This window comes from Labrus bergylta, chromosome 6, assembly GCF_963930695.1.
Source record: "Labrus bergylta chromosome 6, fLabBer1.1, whole genome shotgun sequence".
NCBI lineage: Eukaryota > Metazoa > Chordata > Actinopteri > Labriformes > Labridae > Labrus > Labrus bergylta.
This window is the reverse complement of record NC_089200.1, coordinates 32,414,779-32,432,593: the sequence shown is the minus strand read 5'-3', so window position 1 is coordinate 32,432,593 and position 17,815 is coordinate 32,414,779. Positions and strand designations below refer to the sequence as shown.

The 17,815-nt window shown below is 42.5% G+C and overlaps 1 protein-coding gene and 1 long non-coding RNA gene across 3 annotated transcripts in view; one reads left to right on the top strand and one right to left on the bottom strand.

Annotated features, from left to right (window-relative positions):
• Positions 1–17,815, bottom strand: part of LOC136179433 (uncharacterized) — a 172,791-nt gene that overhangs the window by 25,251 nt on the left and 129,725 nt on the right. The window lies entirely within an intron of this gene.
• Positions 1,820–15,772, top strand: LOC110003711 (cytochrome P450 2J4). Of its 2 annotated transcripts, XM_020659261.3 has the most exons (9): positions 1,823–2,205; positions 2,993–3,155; positions 3,237–3,386; positions 3,738–3,898; positions 9,251–9,427; positions 9,523–9,661; positions 14,308–14,495; positions 14,720–14,861; positions 15,454–15,772. In XM_020659261.3, the coding sequence occupies exons 1-9, from the start codon at positions 2,005–2,007 to the stop codon at positions 15,627–15,629; spliced, it is 1,497 nt and encodes a 498-aa protein (XP_020514917.2). In that variant the 5' UTR covers positions 1,823–2,004; the 3' UTR covers positions 15,630–15,772. The 2 variants fall into 2 exon arrangements, with proteins under 2 accessions (XP_065812308.1, XP_020514917.2); XM_065956236.1 differs by having other exon boundaries at positions 1,820–2,205; positions 2,993–3,386.

The following is a 17,815-nucleotide window of genomic DNA, read 5'->3' as shown; positions in this document are numbered from 1 at the left end:
TGGCGGAGAGGATTTTGTGGCTCACTACATAGGAAGCTTTGTGATTATCAGCCAAAACTTTTGTGTAGTGGCTTGATCTTGCGTATCAAAAGTTTGAGCCACTGAGGGGCTGATAGCCTACCGCACTTAATTGACGCGCTGTTTATCAACTCTGTGCTGTCACACTCAAAACGGGTTTATCTGAATCGTTCATTTACAATACATATTCTGGTTGTCTACATACACTTATTCCACTATAACTTGAATGTAAAACAAAGCCAGGATAAATGTTCCATTCACGATACATTTCAACAGCGGTCAAAAACTGAGTGCCTCTCATGGTGGGCTGCTCACCTGTCTGTGATTAACTCTTCCTCTACTTGTAACCTTCCCAACACCAAAGTGAATGTGCCCCCTACTGTCACCACAAGGAACTACCACAGAGCACACATACATACTGAACACACAAATGGCTCTAACATTTTGTTTTCCATCAGTCAAGACAGGAGAAACTGGAAAGAAGTGTGGACAGAACTGAAGACCGTCAGGATGCGCGCGTAGTGCAGCAGTTAAGTCCCGTAGCTTTGATGAAATTCTGGCAACTTGTGAGCAAATAAAACTAAAGAAAGATCGCTCCTTCGATCTCTTGAAAACCTGCATTCTGTGTCACTTCTTTCAGGTGTTCAGCCTGTTTGCTGATGTGATGTATTACCAGCGTAATGCAGGAGCAGCTTGTGATACTCCCTGCTGAGAAAATAGTGCCCCGTTTAATTAATATTCGTATCATGATATCAACCTTTACGTTGCTCATTTTACATAGGTTTTAATACAATTCAGGGAAAATCCGTATTACAAATATTTAATTTATAAAAAATCCCAAAATATTTTTCAATACATTGCCCCCTTCTTCCCAAAACGTCTCGCGGGCCGGATGAAACCTGCTGTTGCGCCGGATACGGCCCGTGGGCCGTATGTTTGACATCCCTGCATAAAGCCTAATATTGTTGCAACGGACTCTGTTTTCCATATCATCACATTTAGCAGTCAAAGTAGCCTCTCTTCTTAGCAAGTAGCCCATAGCCTTCTCCTGTTGCTCACCCTGTTCTCTGCTTCGGTTAGCCTTTTCTCCAGACCCTCCATTTGTTCTATCTCCATGGATGATTCCAGTCTGTTTAGGGAAAGTTTTGTATCCCGAAAAGAGTCATTATTCTCTTGTCGAAGTTTCCTCAACTCCGTTAGCATCTCCGTTTCAGTGGCGTAGCTTCTGCTAACGTTAGCTGCTTCGAAGCTGCTTTCATATCGTCATTCTTTACTGATTCTGTGTCTTTCTTGATCGTTCTCTGACTCAAACTCATCTTTTTAGAGGGTGTACCATGTAGTCTGGTGATCATTTGTCGGTTTTCATCCATTTCAAGGCTGTTTTAGTCATGGGTCTGGCGGAGCGGATAAATTATTATTATTATTATGTTATTATGTTACTTTTAATAATTTTATTCCTGTTTCCTGTTTTCTTTAGCTGTTGTAATGGTTGTAACGCAAAAAATTTCCCCATGGGGATCAATAAAGTTTATCTTCTAATTCTTCTTTTTGAGTCTTCAAAGACTGAAAATAAGAAGCTTTACATGTTTTGTAATATAACAGTGGATATTATTATTGGAGATATAAAAGATAAATACATTTCTTTCTTTCCTGTGTTTGTATATGCAAACCGGATGCCAAAGTCAGTGCCCTAGTGCCCCCCCTCCCAGTCAGAAAAGTCTGGACACGCCCCTGATATCTAATCTCAGTTATAGATTCAGACTGTGGTACACTCTTGGTACACTGCAGTAGGTAAACACAGACTACTTACTCCTGCGTGTGTGCATTGTGCTTTTATTTTGAAGGTTAGGGACGTGAACCGGAACTCCCATCATAATATTACAGTCATTATTGTGAGTGGTTACGTCTGACAGTTTTACCTGAGTCCTGTTCCCAGAGAGTGTTGTGTAGCGCAATTTTAACTTAACACATCAAACAGCTGTCCAAATGGAGACAGTGAAAAGTGTCCTCGGGTTTGAGTGGATGGATGGAAGAAGTTTTCTGATATTTTTGTGTGTTTTTGTGCTTTTTGCCGACTTTTGGAAGAACAGAGTCCCAACAAACTTTCCCCCCGGACCGTGGCCTCTTCCGTTGATCGGGGACCTTCATCGCATCCGACCTGCCAGGCTTCATCTGCAGTTCACAGAGGTGAGTTCATGCATTATCACATCACATAGGTCTAAAAAATTCAATCTCCTCAGCTTGATTTTTTTAGGGATTAAAAAATAAAGATGTTTGTGCAAAGTCATCGTTTAAAGTGCTTAGAAGATTGCATGTGTTGGGGTTTTATCAAGTCAAATTTGGTTATATTATTAATAATTATATTTGATTACTTATTAATATAAATAACAATGTTATTAAACTATGTTTAATTGACTCAGTGGTTGACCCTGAAACCAGGGAAAAATAACCAAAATATCACTAAAATCAGTCTCAAATTAGTTATTTAATTACTGTCTCATATTATTAATAATTAATAACTATATTTAATAAATTGAAGGCATGAAATTTGTACACAAAGCCCTCGCACCCAGCTTATATCACAATGCAAATACACCAGTAATCACAAACAGCTGCTCTCTTAAATTATAACAGAATTTATTTAAACAAAGCAACATCAATCCAAAATCAATATGTGGATGAGAGAGAGAGAGAAAACAAGATGGTGGAGAGAGACAATGCATCATGTGTTACTTAAACACCAGAAAGCCAGTGGCCGGACTTTGAGTCAACAGCGGGTACACTGGTCTTTCTGATTGTGAAAGCCATTGACTGAAGGTTAACTAGCATAGCATTACACACATAGGCACATTGACTGGCAGCGCGTCTCTGTGTGATTAGGCCCTAAGAAGGGAAATGAAAAATCAGCGTCAGCCAAGTGAGTGTTTGTGGTGTCATGGTTTCATCTGAACACCTGTCTGCTCTGTGTTCTCAGTTTGCAGAGAAATATGGAAAGATTTTCAGCCTGAGGCTCTTCGGTGGAAGAGTTGTGGTCATCAATGGATACAAGCTTGTGAGAGAGGCCCTGGTCCAAAAAGGGGAGGACTACGTCGATCGCCCGGTCGTACCTCTTTTTGATGAAATGGTTGGAAACAGAGGTAGTGTGTTTTCTGTTGTGTCACTGTTAGTTATACTGATCTCCATGTACTCTCAGCCTAATCCTCTGGTGTCTCTAAAAGGTCTGGTGATGTCAAACGGCAATCTATGGAAGCAACAGAGGAGATTCGCTCTTCACACTCTCAGGAACTTTGGAGTGGGCAAGAAGACCCTGGAGCCATCCATCCAGCAGGAGGGCCAATATCTCACTGAGGCTTTTGCCAATCACAAAGGCAATAAAAATAAACATTTTTAAACATCGGCAACTGACATGCTTAGGACTCTGAACTAGTAGACTTTGTAGTAACCTTTATTAATATTTAATAACTAGACATGTCATTTCGCCTACCCTTAAACTTTGTCACAAAGAAGCACCAACACCTTGCAGTGGTGGACTATAAACCCCAGATCATCTACATGTGACTCTAAATCCCTGCTTCATTATCTTAAGGACCAGACCTGTTTACTTGATTTTTACGAGGCTGGTACTCAGTATTTACAGAATCTGATAACAACCTGTTTGTTTTACATAATCAAAATGATATCAAATCCATAATTGTTCTTATCTACTTTTTACCTGGCAGGACAGCCTTTTAATGCCCAGCAGCTGATATCCAACGCTGTGTCCAACATCATCTGCTGCCTGGTGTTTGGGGATCGTTACGAGTACACTGACAAGCGGTTCCAGAGTATTCTTCAGGACTTCAATGAGATTGTGTTCTTACAGGGAAGTCCAAGTGTACAGGTGAGCTTCATGTGTAAAAAAGATACAGTAAACTGTTTTTTGATCAGGATTAATCCATCCCTTAATAGTCAATGGGTTATTTTAACTTATTCTAACTTCAAACAAACATAAAAAGCCATTAAAGAAAATAACCAGTGTACTCATTAAAACAAAGATCCCTGCACACGATCGACAAATTAAGTGAAATAAGTGGTAATTTTAACAAATATACTTCAAATATTTGTGCAATAAAATGCCAGATCTGAATATTGTAACATTTACCTTTATTTAAGACATTGTTTTTGTCCCAGTAGACACTTTGACAGATTGTAAATATGGGCTCAGACATATTGCACCAGTAATGACATTTGGAGGCAGGACATGTGCAGGAGGGATCTGGATGGAAGAGCCACTGAATTCACCTCCACTAACCAAAGCACACACTTAACTTACTAATAAACCTGCAAAGATCCGAAGTTCATTGACTCTTGTTTTAGTGTTCGTTATGTTTCCTCTGGCTGTTTCCCCTCTGCTCTGCTAATCCCCTAAAGAAAGCTGTTTCTTTAGCATTAAACAGCATGATGGCTATGATGACAGGAACCATAACGTGTTCTTTAAAGGAGCAATATGTAACTCTGACCCCTAGTGTTTAAAATGGGTACTGCAGTCCAAATTTAAAACATTGTAGAGAGCTGTCTCTCCCCGCCCCCTCCTCTCTAGAGTCGATGCTCACGCAGGTTGCCATGTGGTGGACACTGAAGTTTCAGTGTTTAGCCAGCTCTGCATGGGTCTGTAAACCTTTCTGCGTTCTAACCTGTTGAAAGTGTATGTAAAACCAGTTCAAAAATAGAGTTTCTGCAGTGGTACACCAATTAAAGTGCAGGGACCAGAGGAGAGTTTCTTCATGCTTTATTTCTCAACAACTTGATTCCACTTCCGCATAGTAGTCAGATGATTTCATTAAATAATGCATCTATCAGAGTCACAACAAAGTTGTCAGCCTGTCATGCAGCTCAGCAGTGTGAAGCAAACAAAAGGAGTGAGCATGGCCTGCTGCAGGCCTCTTAATTGCTCAGGTGTGGCCTGATTGGTTAAGACTAGGCTTAAAGGGGAAGTGGGATCTGCAACAGCCAGCCCTCAAATGTAGGAACACATTTGAAAATTACTATAACCAAAATTAACCGGCCTAATGTGCCGGTTAATGTAATTACTGGCCTACAAGGAATGAGGGTCGTCCATTGGAGGGAGGGGTATTAATCTTGCTTCCCTTTGATGTTAACTTCCACTGTGCGGACGCGCCCATCCTCACTAGGAAAGAGACGTGTTACCCTTCCAATGGGCCAGAAACGTCTAGGCAACTGTGGATCTAGAACCATGACAACCTCTGACACCGTTAGGTTGGTAGAATCCTTTTGCCACTTCTGACGGGTTTGAAGGCTGGGTAAGTACTCCTTTATAAAGCGTGTTCCTTCGCCCAATAGCTGAATGAGCATACACTGCTTGAGGAAGGAATGCATCTCGCCGCCCCATTAAAGCAGATTTGGGGTCACAGGGTCAGGATCAGCCAGGTCTGATGATACATATCCAAGGGGTTTTGAGTTAAGAATGCCTTCAATTTCTATCAACACAGTGTTGAGCACCTCCTCTGTTACCATTTGTGCCCCAAGAGTCACTCTTAGTTCTGCCTTAATTGATCTCACCTCCCTCTCCCACATTCCTCCAAAGTGGGGGGCGTTAGGGGGGTTAAACCTGACCTGAATCTTCCTTTTGCCGAGCTGCTCTTGTAGTGCTGGATTCAACGCAGCAAATGCCTCACTCAGTTCCCTTGCTCCACCTTTAAAGTTTGTCCCACAGTCCCATAGGAGTTCATAGGTTGACCTCGTCTTGCAGTGAAGCATCTGAGAGCCATTAGGAAGCTATCAGTGTTCAGACTGGTCAGGATCTCTATCTGAACAGTGGGTTGTGAGGCATTTGAACAGAAGGGCCCATCGTTTAATGGTTGAGCGACCCACCTTAATGAGTAGTGGACCAAAATAGTCCATCCCTGTAGACCAGAATGGAGGCTTAGTTACACGAATTCTAGAAGGTGGCAGGTCCGCCATCTTAGGAATGATGGGTATACCTCTCCACTTCCTGCATTCCACACAAGTCCTTTGGTGCTGCTTAATGGCTTGCCGGCCATGAAGAAGGAACGTCTGATCTCTGCAAAGACCCGCTCAGGGCCAGGGTGGAGAAGCCGGGTATCATAGTCTTTGATTATCAGACGGGTTACTGGATGCTTGGGATCAAGGACAATGGGATGTAGTGTTTCTGATTCAAGATCATGTGCTTGTTGAAGCCTGCCTCCTACTCTGATAAGGTTCAGTTGGTGCTCAAACTGGGGAGAAAGGGCATAAAGGCGACTGTTCACAGGGAGTTCTTTCCCGGATTTGAGGGCTTTGAAGTCATCTGGAAAGCTTTCTGACTGGGCTTGAGAAAGGACAAGGGCTTTGATCTCAGCCTGGGTGGATGATGTGGTTCTATTAGGGGAGTGTTCAGCAGTATTCTAAAGGCTTTGGTGGGTGGCTTCAATAAGACCCGGCCAGGAACTAAATTGACTGGGATCTGGCCGATCAGAGGGCTTGCTGACCTCTGTTAGGCCACAGAACAGGGGTTTTCTTAAGTCAGGGACTGGATCAGTGGTGGATGGTGAAAGAACGGGCCATTGATCCGCAGACAAGGCTAGAAATGATGGGCCTCTGTTCCATCTGCAAGGTACGGTCAGCTCCATTAATCTCTTGCCTCTCGTTACGTCATCAGCAGGATTATTGTCTGTTCCTACATAACGCCACTGCTCAGGGGAAGTTAGCTCTAGGATTTCTGTAATGCGGTTGGCAACAAAGACTTTGTACCGGCATGACTCTGACTGCAGCCACGTCAAAACTACAGTTGAATCAGACAAAAGCACTGTTTTGTCAATGGAGATTGTTAACTCACTGCTGATTAGTTGAGCCAGCTGGGCACCTGTCAGGTCTGCAAATAGCTTGAGACGAGGGATGGTGAGATGCTTCTTGGGAGCTACACGGGATCGAGCCATAAGAAATGAAACATGGGTTCCTCCATTCTCATCCTCCATCCTCAAGAAGGCTACAGAGCCATAAGCTCTTTCAGAGGCATCACAAAAAATATGGAGTTCTCTTTTCATCACAGTACAGGGAATGTCGTACTCATACCATCTTGGGTACTGAATGTTGGTGAGGTAAGAGAGCTCGTTCTCCCATTCTGACCATGCTCCAAGTTCTCCTGGGGTTATGGGCTCGTCCCATTCTCTCTTTTTCATCCACAGCTGTTGGAGGAAGATTTTAGCTTTGGTTGTAAAAGGTATTATATACCCAAGGGGGTCATACTGGGTTGCAAGTACTTTGTACACGTTCCTCATCGTTAAAGCTGTAAACACTACGGGCCTATGCTTGTAGCCTAGAGTGTCTGAGGGGAAGTGCCACTTTAACTCTTTAAGAGTGCCCTCTGTTGTGTCTGTGTTGTGACTCAGCCAACGCTCTGTACTGTCTGCCTGGGCCTCTGTAGGTAGATGATTTACAACTTCCTCAATGTTGCTGGCCCACTGCCTGATGTCAAAGCTGCCAATGGAAAGCACATCTCTCAGCTCAGTTATCAGTTCTTTGGCCAAGGGAGGGAATGTAGACAGTTGTCCACATTAAAGGACTGAAGGACTGTTTCAGCAACATTTCCACTATGATCTTGATGGGCTTGTGCATGTCTTTGAACAGCATAGATTGCACAACAAGGGCTGCAGGTGGTGCCAAATGGCAGTACTTGCCATTCGTACACATCTGGAGGGTCCTCTTTCTTAAGGTCCCGCCACAGGAATCTCAACAGTGGTCTGCCCTTTGGCCTCTTATTTGGTGGAACATTGATTTTATGTCCCCCCTGATTGCCACTTGATGCTGTCGGAAGCGGAGCAACACACCTAAGAGTGATGGGCCGAGTATTGGTCCTGGGAGGAGTTGGTCATTCAAAGCTTGGCCTTGGTAGGAGAATGAACAGTTAAAGACTGTGCGTTTTTTCCCATTGTGCTCCACTATGTGGTGGGGGATGTACCAGGACTCTAATGACTGAGATATCTGGTCCATAGTGAGTTTGTTTACATAGCCTGCCTGTACCAGCTTATCTATTTCTTTGGTGTAGACTACTGATAGCTCTGGGGTTTTTGCTAAATGGCGTTCGGTGTGGCGCAGAAGGGGCATAACTGACTCCTTGCTGGCCTGCAGTTTTGGGCTATGAGGGATGCGAAGGAGGAGCGTGGCATAACGTTCAGTCCCATCAATCTTGACTCTGACGGTTTTGGCCTCCATCATTCCCATGGCCTGCTTGTCCTGTTTAGAACTTGTTATCAGTTTTTCGTTTCGGAAGGGGAGGATATCCATCTGCCATAGTTTTTCCACCTGGCGGTTGAGTTCTGCATATGGAGTGCCAGTCGTAGTGAAAAGGGCTTGGGTGGCCGAGCGCTCCTGAAGGAAAGTTTGCCCTTGGAGTGTCCAACCTAGCTCGGTATGGATGGCTACTGGTGTCCCTGGTGGGCCAAAGCAAACTTTCTTTGTGGGGGTTATAAGGTGACTGTTATGACTGAAGCACCATCTAAGGTTTCGGTCTCTTGCTTGATAGTACGTATTAACAGGTGCCCTGGGGACCCTACGAGCCCTAGCTGCTTGGTGGCTTCTGATAGAAGTATGGTATGTTGAGAGCCATCATCGAGAATTGCGTAGGTATCAATGGTGTGGTTTTTTGTACGAGGCTTTAAAGGGGACATATTCAGAAAAATTGTTGAACATATATTTGGGTAACCTGAGTGTCTACTGACCCACAAAATCTGAAATAAATCCATCCAGTCCTTTGTTTGTGGTCTGCAGAAGTCTTACAACACAGAGAAAAATGCTCTGTTTGAAATGTGCTCTCCTTGTCATGTCACAGTGGGATTCTGGTACCACCTATAAACTCCACCCCCAGCCTAGAACAAAACTTTAGTGCAGGTCGGCCATTTTTATTCTTGCTAGTGAAGGAGTGATGTCTACTGGGAAAAGGAGACTGAAGGTTTAAAGGGCTATAATATGTCCTCTAATAAACTTGCTTTTTGGAGAGTTAGGATTTTTAAAGGGTCCTCGGCAGGTATAATCTTATTGTTGGAACCAGCTTCCTGGGACTCCCCGCAATAATTTATGCTGCTCCTTGTTACTCAGTTAATTTTACAGCATGACATATTGTGGTTTAACATGTGGGGAGTGTCTGTGTTTTGAAATAAACAGCCTCAAAGAATTGTTTGGCTCTCCAACCTGTGTCTGTGTTCTAGTTTTTAATGACCGTCTCATTTCTCTGTAGATGTACAACACTTTGCCCTGGCTGATGAAATGGCTCCCCGGATCTCACCAGAAGGTTTTTACTCTGGTACAAAGGATCGTTGACTTCATAGAAATGAAGATCAAAGAACACAGAGATAGTCTAGACCCGTCCTCACCAAGAGACTACATTGACTGCTTCCTCACAGAGATGGGAGAGGTAAAAACTTCCATCTGTATGTCTCATGTTTGTTATCTTTATAGTTTCTGATGAACTATGTTAACTGATGCATCTGTAATTTGTTTTATTGATAGAAGGAGGACAAAGACTCTGGTTTTGATATCAAGAATTTGTGTTTTTGCACCATGGACCTGTTTGGTGCTGGAACTGAAACTACTACCACTACTCTACACTGGGGACTGCTGTACATGATCTACTACCCTCAAATACAAGGTGTGTGTGTGTGTGTGTGTGTGTGTGTGTGTGTGTGTGTGTGTGTGTGTGTGTGTGTGTGTGTGTGTGTGTGTGTGTGTGTGTGTGTGTGTGTGTGTGGGGGTGTTGATTCCATGCTTGTTTAATGTGTCTTACCCCTAACCCACTTTACGTTGTTGTGACAGTCCATGGACTAATGGACGATCTAAGGGACTCCACTGTTATGCCGTAAGGCGCCTTGCACCTGTGGGTGTTGATGGTGTTGCTACACCCACACTTTGACTGAAACATGATTTCATCCCCCACACTTTTTACTAAGAGAGCTGTTAATGAAAACCTATTAGTCAAGTTGGTTCTATTTCATCCCCGCTGTGCTTAGAGCACTGGATATTCCCTTTGGTTATATCTTACAGTGTCATCAGAGGTTATGTTCTTATTTTCTTCTCACGGGGAGTTTGCATCAACTTTCATCGCATTAGGCTCTCATTCCTCAGCTCAAAGCTCACTGAGTGAGTCGGGGAACAGCTCCATGCAGGCCATCATGCGTATGGCCCTGGATCGCCTGCGGTTAGAAATACCACAACAGGCCGAATAAGCCCCAGAGAACGCCTTCTTCAGGCGCACATTTGCGTCGTTGGGCTCTCCCTCTCTCTAATGGTGCTTACCAGGTGCATGACGGCTGCTCTTGCACCTCTGCAGTCTCAGGGCATGAAGATTCTGCCATATCTGGATACCTGGCTGATCAGTGCGCCTTCCCATGCTTCCCAGGACACAGCTTGCCTTCTCCCCTACATAGCCCAGCTGGGCTTCCAGGTAAACCAAGAGAAAAGTTGCATGAACCCCTCTCAGACCACAACCTTTATTGGTGTGGCCTTGGACACGATAAACATGAGGGCCCATCCATCCCCTTGCCGTGTGGACAACATTCTCCACGTCCTTCCTCTCTTTCAAAGGTGCAGGTTATTGCCCTACATCACATTCTGTTGTCTTGATTTAGTTGTGGTATCTTTGTTCGGTTGGTTGACCTTGTTGATGGTTATTTTCTTCAGCAATTGTTTTATTAAAGCTCCTGGGAGGATTGTTTTAGTTAGTTATGAAGCTCATTTAAACTTAGACTGATATCTTTAAATGGTTTACAAAAGCAAACAAGATTTTTTATCTTTTTTTATTTTTTATTAAGTTATTCTTATAAGTTACTGCTTTCAGCGGGTTGGTGTCATTTTCTACAGCCAAGATTCAGAGTTAGGGATATATTTGACGCTTCAAACTTGGCAGAAGGAGATTTTTCATCAGTAAACACAACTTACACAAGCACAGGACAAGATCAGCGAAGAGATAAGAGGTCAAACTTTGTCTCCAGGGGATGCTTAGTGTGACACAACGGTTTTTAGTTGTACGGTGTTAAGCTCTCAGGTTCACAGTCATTTTGTCTAAAAGTGGAAATCATCCTTTGTAATTAGCAATTAAAATGAAATGTCATTATATATAATGAGGTAAAATAAGTGTATAAAGAAGTTTTTTATAAACATGTTTGCATGATTGTTATCCTAATTTACCTTACACACATTTAAGCCATCATAAGAATTGTTTTGTATCCCAGCTCCATTGGTTGCCTGATAAATCATTCAACACTTTATAGGGTGTTATAAAAACTGTCCCTTCATCCAGTGTATCCTCTAGTAACTAGGGTTCATCTTAAAAGCAGGAGATATGGTGACTACACACCATCTTTATATGACTGAAATACATTAAAAAAGCTACAACAGGCTGTATGGGCGATATACAAATAGACTATATGAAGTATGTTTAATTTCTAAGAACTCAAGGTTATATATATCAATACTGTTTTTTAGTTCATTAATATTTCACAACTGATGTCAAGACAATGCTTTATTTTTTTAGAATGAAATAGAAACAATGTCATAGGTGACAATATTGTTGAAAGCAGCGAGTTGACTCTGAGTGTCATCATATAAATCATATGTAAGATAGAAAATATGAGACAAAGTGTATTAGGAATAACTATAAAATGTTTAATTATATATATATATATATAAATATATATTACAGAATACAATTATATTGTGTTTTGTTGTTAAGTCTTAATCAATTGTTTGTGGCCACCTCCTCCCACATACACATCCATAGGGCCCCATTGTACCAGGTCGCCATGAAATCCTGGCTGCACTAGTTTCCTGTTAGGGGCTGGTGACAGCATAGGGTCAAGTGAAAAGTCAAATAACTTGCTTTTATGTTGAGATAACAGTCTGAAGAAGATAAAAATGACATATTTTAATGTTTGGTGTCCTTAATTAAAAAATGACAGACTTTGATATTCATACCTTTTGAATTTTTGTTTCAATTTTCAATTTCCGCCTAAACTACATGTGTGTTTAAGTGTGAAAAATTCAAAAAATGAAAATGGTATAGTTACAAACTTTGCTTAATTGTAACTAATATCTATCTGTGAACATCCTGTGCAAATTTAGTGAAATTCTGATTCCCAGAGATACATGTGATAAGGCTAGAGCTGTCCCTTTTGGAGAAGCCCTAATTTGACCTATTTTCGTTTTTTTGGTAAAATGCATAAAACATCCAAAAAATGTTATTTTGCAGTAAAATATTTTCATATAACCATCCGTTTCATAAACTAGACATGTTCAAGTTATGAAAAAGTATGGTTGTGCTTTGTTCTACCTCGGGTAGGGGTATCTCAAAAACTAAAGCCTTTTGGGGGGGTTTGTTCCTCTACCATATGTGCTGCTGTCTCATGGGCATCGCCGAGCACATTCTCCAGGTATTGCAGCGTGAATGTTGCCAATCCCTATCCAATGGAGGTGACCCTCCTGTTGGAGTCCTCCGATTCTGCTCAGTGAGGTATATAATCAGGGTTTCTTTTGACCTTGCTGGTAAACGTGACTATTCAGCCAATCATTACAGTTTGACCAACCCAGCTGTCCAGAGAAGAGTTTAAAGTTGAAGCTCAGTAAAGTTACCTTCGGGGGGTAAGGAAAGTTACTTTCTTTTTAAATAAAAGCACATTTTATATGAAAACTGGACACAAAGACTGAGGCTAACAGCAATAAGAAAGGCAAAATAAAAGTATCACAAAGAGCAGTTATGGGAGCTTAAACAACTACTCATGTGTCACCCACACTTTTAACATTGCTGCTCCGCTCCTGTACGCTGGTTTCCTTGTATTACACCAAAACTAAAACACTGCGACTGTTTATTGCTTAACCAGTGTTAATTTTCACACAATGCCGGCATTCCAGGAGCACATGAGGCGAGATGTGTAAGAACACAACTGGCAGAAGAGGTTGCCCACGCTGGACCATTTATACAGAAAAGCCACAATATTAGTCTAACAGTGGCGCTTGCACAGGCTGTGTATAAGAGGCTTGAATCTGACCTGCAGATGGACAATAGTAACAGGCAAAGGTAATCAATAATACATCAAATAAAAAGTACAGCCAAAACTTTGAAGTTTGGATTCGAGGGACCCAGCTGACAGGATGTTGTTAACAGGGAGGCTGTGAATTGTTTCTGTGGACAGGACTGGGCTTTCTTTCTTAGGGCCCCAATCACAAAGAGACGCATTGCTAGACAAGCGTCGCTTTCCTCTGGTACAGCGCATTTGCCGGGCACCCTTTTCTGTTTTTCTAGCAGTTTTTGGGCGCACATAAATGTAAAAAAAAAAACCTCTCAGCTGCCACGCTTACGGCCAACTTCCACTAATTCCGGCAGCAGAGCTGATAAGTTTTTTTCTTTATTCAATGTGTGTGCTTTCACTGGGTCCGCTGTGCTGCGTCTCAGCTCCATCTCAGCCCCGGCAGTCTGGAGCCCTCTGCAGCAGATATGCAGGGCTTCTATTTGTGCTGGATGCCGGAGCCCACCACATCAATTTAGCACAGAAAAGAACAAGCTGGGGGTGCTGGTGGAGCAGTGGCACAGTGGTGCAGTGGTTAGTGCACGCGCACCCCATGTACGGAGGCTGTAGTCTTCCAAGCGAGCGACCCAGGTTCGAATCCCACCTGTGGCTCCTTTCCCTCGTCATTCCCCACACTCTCTCTCTCCCTGATTTCTGACTCTATCCACTGTCCTATCTCTACATTAAAGGCACAAAAAGCCCAAAAATGAATCTTTAAATAACAAAAAAAAAGAACAAGCTGGACGGGAAGTCAGACACCGAAACAACATTAAAACATCCAGTTTATTTTCAGAATAAAACACTCTGCTTTGTATTCCTGTGTCTCGGCACTCCAGCTGCTGGCTGTGCTCTCCGAGTTGCGGACAGAGAACGCAGCCGGTGGGTGTTGAAGGACGAGACTGTACGGAGCTGTAACAGACCGTAGCGGACATGCAATGCAGACCGTATCTGGTGGAAGTTCGGGGTTAGAGTGACGCGTCTCTGTTTGATCCAGCCCTTAGTCCACTGCCATTGTGACACTGCCCCAGAAAAAAAGCAAAATGGAGTGATGAACAGACATGGGCTTGTATTCTGAGGCTGGAGAAGAGGAATAACAATAGATGGCTTAAGGTGATCAGAAAGACCAAAACTGACGAGCCAATGTAAGCTTTTCGAATAACAAGAGAGATATTTAAGTCTGTGCATGTGGATTATGGGTAATAAGCCTATGAACTTACATGGTTATCCATTTTTACAGAGCGAGTCCAGGCTGAGATAGACGCTGTGATTGGTTCATCCAGAGCGCCCTCTCTAAATGACAAAGAAGACATGCCCTATACTAACGCAGTCGTTCATGAGATCCAGAGAATGGCCGACATCATTCCCCTTAATGTGATCCACATGGCAACCAAGGACACAACACTCGACAAGTACACAATCCCAAAGGTACGTAATGCATTCTGCTTTAAGTCCAGTTTGGCTCAGCGGTTCAGGTTTTTATTAGTCTTCAAAATGGAAAGAGCAATTGACAAAATGATCAGCTTTAAGTTTATTTCAATGATTAAAAAAGACCTTGAAGATTAACCAGATATTTGCTCTATTTTATTAAAGAAATACTAAGAAAACAATCACAGCTTGAATGACAGTTTTAATAAGTGTCATTTCCTCAGGGCACCATCATCATGCCCACCCTGAACTCAGTTCTTCACGATGAGACGATGTGGGAAACTCCACACTCCTTCAACCCTCAACACTTTCTGGATCAGGACGGCCAGTTTAGGAAGAGAGAAGCCTTCCTTCCTTTCTCAGCAGGTTGGTCAGTTGTTAAAATTTTACACTGAAAATTAAAAGTAGATAAAACCACCAGGTTTTGTGGAGCCAGATATAACCACATTTTGGCCAAGAGGGTTAACCTGATTGTAGAAGGGTTCATGCAGAAACAAAGTTACAGAGCTGTGGGTCAGTGGTACAGTCGATCGTCTGCACCAGAAGGTCGGGGTTCGATCCCCAGCTCCTGCAGCTACATGTCTGATGTGTCCTTCGGCAAGACACTTAACCCCAAGTTGCTCCTTCTGCTTCATCGTCAGTGTGTGAATGTGTATGAATGGATGAGTTAATACTGATGGACTCTTTACTCAGCAGCCTCTACCATCAGTGTGTGAATGTGTATGAATGGATGAGTTAATACTGATGGACTCTTTACTCAGCAGCCTCTACCATCAGTGTGTGAATGTGTAGGTTTGACCTGCAGTGTAAAAGCACTTTGAGTAGTCAGAAGACTGGAAAATAAATATATAAGCTCAAGTCCATTTACCATAATGGACCTGGGATCTTGAGCTGTAGCAATATTATCAATCAAAATGCACCTCTTCTGTTAAAACCACTAACCTGTGTGTCTCCTCAGGGAAGCGTGTGTGTCCCGGGGAGCAGCTGGCCAGGGCAGAAGTATTCCTCTTTTTTACCTCCCTTCTCCAGAGGTTTTCTTTCTCTGCACCGGACGGAGAGCAGCCCAGTCTGGAGTTCAAGTTAGGAGGTGCTCGCTGTCCCAAACCTTATCGCCTCTGTGCTGTTCCCCGATAAACCACCAGCTGTCCCAGAGTCACCATCTATGTTCCAGTCTATTCACTTTGTAGTATATTAGTGTCTGTCCTTTTTCTACATTTGAAGTAAAACCAAGTCTGACAGTATGATTCTTCTTCTTATAAATAAACAAATTTAATATATATTGTTATTATGGTTTCTTCATTTTAACGAACCAAATCAAGTCTCTCAATGCATTGAAAAGAGCACTTAGAGCCTGCTTTCTGGAATTAAACGTTTGACATGTTATATAATATGTAAATGCAGAAAGCTTGCTTCATAAAAACAACCTAAACATGAACCCCCTTACCTCTGGGTTTACCCTGTAAAGCAGTTTAAGGCCTAGTCCACACAGAGGCAGTTATTTTACAGAGGTTTTTCTTATTTGTTTTGAAAAATAATCCCGTTGCTCATACACCACCAATGAAGCGGCGGGAGTAATTCGGGTTAAGGGTCTTGTCCTAGGACACATGTTGGACATGTTGCTGCAGGAGCTGGGGATCGGATTCCCAACCTTCTGGTTGAGAGATGACCACCTCTACCAAATGATCCACAGCGCTTCCTAGCTTGTCTGTTTAAATGTTTACTTAGAAGGTTTGCACAATGGAAGTTAAACCTAAAATCTTGTCTTTACTTAAAACGCGGCAGTGATGACGTCTTGTTTGTTTTTTGTAAAGGCTCTCCACAGATCTGATGACTGACGGGTTGATCTGGGACCAGACGGTTAAATCATGTATTTATTTAATGTTTATCGAGTCAGCTGATGCCACACACTACATATTTTAAAGCCTTAGCTCATTTGCAATGCCTGTCCCTAGATTTGCCTTTAAAATACATAAAATTCAACTCAAGATATGAGAGTATCATAGTATATAAAAAAAACAAAAAGGCACAGGCGAGTGTCAGACTGTTTCTTATCATCTGCTTGGGTTGGGAACTGGAGGGTCGCCGGTTCACTGCCTAAGCACTGCCGAGGTGCCCTTTAGCAAGGTTCCCCTCTGTTACAGATACAAGTACGTTGCAGTTATAAAAGCAAGACGGATAAAATACAAGTACAAAAAGAGTGCTTTATAAGTAGACTATAGACAGTGTGGTGACTATTTTTAAAACAAACCCTGTATTGTCCAAAGCAGTCACCACTGAGATGTGAGCTGTGGAACTATTTCCAGACATGTGCTCCTGGCGTTGCAACAAACAAATGTCTGATACTCTTTTCCAATAGAGTCTTCAATCTGTTTATTATAGTTATAGGGGTTCAATAATGCACATTCATGTCTCATTCTGTCCAATACATCATAAAGCATCAACTGTTACATTCAAGTCAACCTGACACAAAAAAGTATATGCTTCCAAACACACACCTGAATCCAATTACCTGGAGTCTTGGCTTTATGCACAGCACAAGTCAAGACTCCACCTAGTGTTCAGAGTTGGAATTACACTCAAAATACAATTTCACAGTGTTGTGTTAGGTTTCTTACAAGGATCAAATAAAAACAAGCATTTTGGCTCCTACAGACAGATTATAACGCACTTTACATTTGAAGCATATCTCCCAGTGTTACAAGTTCAAATAGAGAGATTTGAGCTTGTGTGTGTGTGTGTGTGTGTGTGTGTGTGTGTGTGTGTGTGTGTGTGTGTGCGTGTGTGTGTGTGTGTGTGTGTGTGTGTGTGTGTATGTGTGAGTTGTCCCTCAAGCACTGCACATTCAACAATACAGGTGTTGTGTAGGGCGGGCCGCCCCCCCAATATAATGGTAGGGGAAACACTTTAGTTAATCTTGATTAATCTCATGTTATTTTGTCCCTTCAGGCTCACCGTAGATAGTGGTCCTCAGTGTCTCCCTGTAGTCTCAGTGATGTAAAAGAAGAACACTGCTGCATCTTTGAATGTCTCATTTCACTTTAACAAACTTTCAGACAGCTCAGCTGACGAGTCCAAAGTAATATCCACCTTATGACATCACACATTGACCTTATGACATCACACATTGACCTTATGACATCACACATTGACCTTATGACATCACACATTGACCTTTGTTACCGTTCCGTTGAGCTGTTTGACTTCAGTTTGGGATCCCTAACCACTTCTTGTTTCTGTGCTTAACTTCATGTCCTAACCTTCACTCTACAGGAAGGGCCTTACTGTATTTTTATACTACAACAAAACCTGGGTCACAAATA

What these genes read in the sequence shown, in the direction of transcription:
- LOC110003711 (XM_065956236.1), top strand. Translation starts at nt 2,005, where the DNA reads ATGGAGACAGTGAAAAGTGTCCTCGGGTTTGAGTGGATGGATGGAAGA. An exon ending in TCCTCACAGAGATGGGAGAG is followed by an intron (nt 9,428 to 9,522) that starts GTAAAAACTTCC and finishes TTTTATTGATAG; the next exon opens with AAGGAGGACAAAGACTCTGG. An exon ending in CTTCCTTCCTTTCTCAGCAG is followed by an intron (nt 14,862 to 15,453) that starts GTTGGTCAGTTG and finishes GTGTCTCCTCAG; the next exon opens with GGAAGCGTGTGTGTCCCGGG.